General features: G+C 38.6%; 1 protein-coding gene across 2 annotated transcripts in view; it reads left to right on the forward strand.

Annotated features, from left to right (window-relative positions):
* The first annotated feature begins 3,756 nt into the window (after window positions 1-3,756).
* Window positions 3,757-5,432, forward strand: part of LOC112162781 (serine/threonine-protein phosphatase with EF-hands 2) — an 8,140-nt gene continuing 6,464 nt past the window's right edge. The window contains exons 1-4 of one of the 2 annotated variants that reach the window (XM_024298674.2): window positions 3,757-4,285; window positions 4,493-4,562; window positions 4,641-4,661; window positions 4,946-5,073. In XM_024298674.2, coding sequence (XP_024154442.1) covers window positions 4,511-4,562; window positions 4,641-4,661; window positions 4,946-5,073 — 201 coding nt within the window. In that variant the 5' untranslated portion in view covers window positions 3,757-4,285; window positions 4,493-4,510. Of the gene's footprint in view, window positions 4,563-4,640; window positions 4,662-4,945; window positions 5,074-5,432 lie in introns of both variants that reach the window. The other variant, XM_036214620.1, reaches the window with a different exon arrangement.

Genomic DNA, 5,432 nt, shown 5'->3' on the forward strand with positions numbered 1-5,432 from the left:
ATATATCCAACAATAAGTACAAATCATTATTTTGTGCTTAACTAAAACTGTTCAAAAATTAAAACTAGAACTCAGAAATGCAGGGCACCTTCGTGGGGAGTGCTCGGTCACCGCTGTCACCCAACCAAAGATGTCCTCTCAGTGCCCTACCCGCCAATTTTAACTTAACTGGCTTTTATTACACATCCCTTACCGCACAACAATATACACTCAAACACACACATCATACAAGGAAGGTGGAGCCATTGATCTTGTGTTCCCTATCCCATGCCTAGTGGGGGGAACCAGGCTCTCACTGGCGTTGGCTGTGTCCCTTGGGAGCTGGCTTCCCAGGTCTTCATACAAAGAGTGGGATCCCAGTGTCCTCTGGCAGGACAATGAGCCAGGGATTCCATCTGAGCCTGGGAGCAGTAGTTGCTTTGGAGGTGTTTCTGGTCCCTGCCTCTGAGCCCTGGTTTGTGGCTGAGATTGGGGTTTGGGTTTTGTGCTGGGTCCCCTGGCATGGCAGGAGAGCTCTGGCTGCACTGTAGCTTGTGCTCTCCGTGTCCCTGTACTTCCTTTCTATCTGTGCTAGGTTCCCTTGTGGTAGCTTTCCAGTGGGTAGGGCCTTGAGCTGGGTCCCCCTGGTACAGCTGGAAAGCTATTCTCTGGCTAGGCTGGAGCTTATGTTCTCCATGCCCCTGTACCTCACTGCTCTCCTGCGTTGGGGGCCCTCTGGAGGGGGGCCCTGGCTACCACTGCTGTCTTGGTGTGGGAGTGACCAGGTACGCCTTCTCTTTTTACATTTCATCACCCACCACAGCAGAACACAAAAACTCACCTGAGCACAGGTGCCACCTTGGCTTTGAATACTTAATATGCGTGATGAAATTATATGTTTAACATGTATTTGTCTGTATGCATGAGTACATGCGTATGAGCTACAGTTTCATTGAGCACATGTTGACATGTATATGTGTGAAGGTTTTTGGACCCAACAGGTATGTTTGTAAAATTTGAGTATGTCGTTTGGCAGGCCCTGCTCTTTTGACTAACATCTACACTTCACAAGAGGAAAAGTCTGAATGTAGGAGCAACCGAATTAGATATATTTGACAAAATTGCCCAGAGCAAAGCAACCAGAAAAAGTACAGTTGTTGGTCATTTGGCAATGCGGAAGAATCGGAAAGACTCTCACTTGGATGTGAGCCCTCCGAGGATGTTTCTGTCATCAGTGCTTTTCTCTTGTTCTATAAATTTGGATCCTATAAGAACATTTTTTATTTGCTTTGGCTCAATGGCTGAGTCTTTTTCCTTTTCCAGACCTTTTCCCACTTCTTTAACATGTGGATTAGCAGGTCAAATGCTTCATTTGATAAAATTATCCCAAAAGACTAAATGAACAAAAAATGAAAAATGTGACTGAAACATTGTTTCATTGCCTCTTGGTGTAGGTTTTAATGCCTCCCCTATCATTAATTGTTTCGTAATCTGTTTTTTAATTTTTTATTTTTTATCAGTCATTACGTAAACATGAGGTAGAGTCTTATGTAAGATGCTTCACAAGTCACAACAGTCTCTTGCATAAAAGCAGGCTGAAACTCGATGCTGTTCCCCTCATGATTTACGTTTGTTAGTGTAAATGAGGTTATTTGATCTTTCTCCCAGAGGATCAGTTGTGTTTATATGTGCATACTGTATATGTCAATCTGTGTACATAATCTATGTGGATGGGTAAATTATAGTAAAAATGGTCAATTTAAAGTAAATGTACCTTCTGACATTGACTGAGAAAATCATAAAATAATAAAAACGAACATTGAATTATTAAATCAAATTATGGACAGTGACTGATATTTCCACTAACTTCATAAAAACTAATTCCAACAATAATCATGTCCTCAGTTGAACTTGTTTCTAACCTACAATTCAATTATCTTCCTGATTTCTTCCAAGAAAAAAAGAAGGCCTTCGCACAGATTTAGAACTCTGCAACATCTGTAAAAACTCACACGCTCATCCACACACACACAACAGCATAAACTGCACAGGTCACTCTGGAGCAGCACAGTTTTGGACTGCACTCAACCACCGGTTAATGAGTCCTTGAGTACCAGACATCTCCCACCACTTCCCTGCTGCAGTTCTGTGGGGAGTTACACCACCGCCAGCTGCCACTGGCTGGGTTCACAGAGAGCCTTTTTCCACAGGATGAGTGATGATAGCTGTGATAAATGTTAGTGCAGACATCCAAGAGGACGTTCCCTGAACTCTGTTTCAGCACCTAGATGATTATTAGAGGGCGAGTTTTTAGAAATGACTGCTGAGAAACAGTTACTATTCATGTTTGGATCACACAACTGGGAGAGATGTCTCACTGTCTTCATATTTTTTCTCCATTATCCAGAGGAAAGTATCTCAAAGCCTACCTAATATAAAACCAAAGTATTTTAGATCATTTACCATTTATGTAAAAGTTTTTGTTAAACTTACGGTTGATGATTTTTCCAGATGCAACTTTTTTTCCTATTTAACAGACAATTAATTCACTTTGACCTCATCTAAATGTGTCTGTTAAGGAATAGTATCCTTAAGGAAGGCGGAAAGTCTTGTTAGTTGACCTATACAAGGTCAGTTAAGGTTGTAATTTAAGAATAGCTGAATATCAACAGCACAAGATAAGAAATAAAAAGAGCCCTTCATTGTCTTGCAGAGACTAAATTCTGATTTCAAACCATGGAGGAGTACATGGAGAAAACAGTAAAGAGGAATTGATCGTATCGTCTCATTCAGCTTGACTCATGACTCATGTCAAATTTTCACAATATTCTGGTAAAACATTTGCAAGCAAAAGGGAAAAGCCACTTTTGTGAGCTCATCATGCTAACGCTGTGGAAAATCTATTACTTCTAATTCCGACATTTTTTCCCGAGGAGCTTTCCTGGGATGCTTGCTCGAGGAGTTAGGAGGTAATATGAGTTTAAATTTGTAGCCAGTGCTAAAGGTGATATTTTTTTTTAAATCAAAATGGTGACCTCTTCTTGAGGTCAAAGGTCAGCAAAACTGTGGTTGTGGTTGTAGACTCAAACTAGTGGTATATGTATGAAATTTTATTAGAATCGCTTAAACAATTTTTATTCCACATGAGGGAAAAATATGAAAATTGCCAAATTTCATACTTTGCTACAAAATGGCCACTAAGCCACAGGTCATGTGGTCATCCAATAATAGTTTTAAAATTTTAATTATAAATCCCCAACACGTGTGTTCTTGACTTCTTAACTTGATTTAGAGCTACAGTGTTCCCCACATATTCACATTTCTTTATTTGTGGTTTCACATCGTGAGTCAACAGATTTGACAATAAAATGAGTAAAAACTACAAATGAATACAATAAATAACAACAGAAGCAATGTTGACTGTCATGCCTAAAATGTTACTTAATGGAAACATGTAAACAAAAAATAGGATTACATCAAAACAGGAGCCTTGTGGTACGCCAATATCGATTGGCTTGTGAGAATGACTAATCATAGACAAACAACCAGTCTTTAGGCTGAATTCCCTTACTGTTCTCTAACCCCTAAAAGACTATTTAAATGGCAAATAAGATGCCGCCCATTTGCCAAATCTAATAACTATTAACATTTTATGAAAACTATTAATGAATCAACGGTGTTTTGATGATGAAAACTTGGATAATTTATTAAAAAATCCTTTTAGCACCTTTTTTTCAAATAAAATGTTCAGACATGGTCTATATTGCTAAAGTAGTGATGCACACTCAATTTTTACAAAAACTTCTAGGGAAATGGTTAACGCTCCTATAGAGCACTAAGTAGGGAGTTATGAGGGAATTCCCACCTCCTCTGAAATAATCACATCAGAGAACTAAACATAAAATATTGAAAAGTTGAAAATAAATGTCCCAATTATAGTCAGTGCTTAGGGAACATTTTAAACCACCTGAATTTATTTTACTTGGCAAAACAATCCCTCCTGTCAGAAAGAAAGCACAGTGCCCTTTAACAGAGCCGTCATCTGTTTATTCAGCGTAGATGAGTGCTGTAGTAAGATTTAACCCTAATCCACTTGCATCTTGTTTTGAGTAAGTGGTGTTGATAGTCACAACTGCTCTGTGCTCCTGATAGCTAAGAGTGTATAGCTGCTGTCCAGGGGAGATGAAAAACAGCCAAGAAATGATTCACATCCAACATTTTTAGCTAGAAAACCACTGAGACAGAGGAGTTCTTCACAAATGCAGAGAAAGGCAGGAAAGGCAATGAAAGACATGAGAAGTTGAAGGTGAGTTTTCTTTACGAGTTATTTGTGCTTCTGATAACATTCGTGTTAGATTAGGAAAAATTAATTTATTATGTGAGCAGTAAAACATTCTAAGGAAAAAAAATGTTATTTTGAACAAAGAAAAGCAATATTGCACTAAAGTCCCAGGATACAAAGCACAAGGTCAGATATCTGAGACTCACATGAAAGTATCATTGTCTCCAACAGTGAAAATAGCAAGGGGTCATGGGATGTGGCATGGGAAAATCAAGTCTCCAGGAGAAGAAATGCACCAGAGGTGAGTTGATTTAAGACTTTTTGAATGACATTCTGTACATACATGTGTAGAAGTTTTCATTTTCTGTCTTTTTTTCAGTGAGCATTTACTCAGTTCCAGGTAATTCACATTTCATTCATTGTGACAACGTTTGAGTTCAGGTTTGTTTGTGTTTAACCTGTCCAAACCCACATTTCATGCACCTGTGAAGCTGCCACAGGTCAGTCACACACACTCATTGAAGTTTTATGGAATAGTTTAAACTATTTCCTGTAAATAAAAAAAATGCACTCACACTTTTGAAACAACAAACATCTCAGAAGGCACCATGGTAGCTTTGATTAGAACTGTACGCAGTTTTTAGGAGCTAAAAATAAGTTCATATTTTTTTTCTTATTCTTTAGCGATCAGAGCGGCTCTGTTGATCCAGCGCTGGTACCGGCAGTACGTGGCTCGGCTGGAGATGAGACGCAGATGCACGTGGAACATTTTCCAGTCGATTGAATATGCAGGAGAGCAAGACCAGATAAAGGTGGGATCACACAGCTTGTTGCAGCTTTACCCCCTTCTTAATAAATACATTCTAATGGAATTTGAACCATTTGGACCCTTTTCAGGACTAAAATTAAAGTTAATTTGACAAAAATCTTTAGTTTCGTGGATGAACACTGGTAGCCTATTTTCATTAAGATCCTATTATAACATTTAGTTTCATCTCTCTGATTACAAAAAATGTCTAAAAAATGTTAAAGATCATGAGTAGTAAAATGATGCTTGGTTGTATTTTGTTTTTTGCTTCAGTTATTTTTAGGCGGTGTACATGTCTACATAAACAGCAATCTCATCATGCAAAGGCTTTTCTTTGTTTTGCATCATAAAAAAATTCAAGAC

This window comes from Oryzias melastigma, linkage group LG12, assembly GCF_002922805.2.
Source record: "Oryzias melastigma strain HK-1 linkage group LG12, ASM292280v2, whole genome shotgun sequence".
Lineage (NCBI taxonomy): Eukaryota > Metazoa > Chordata > Actinopteri > Beloniformes > Adrianichthyidae > Oryzias > Oryzias melastigma.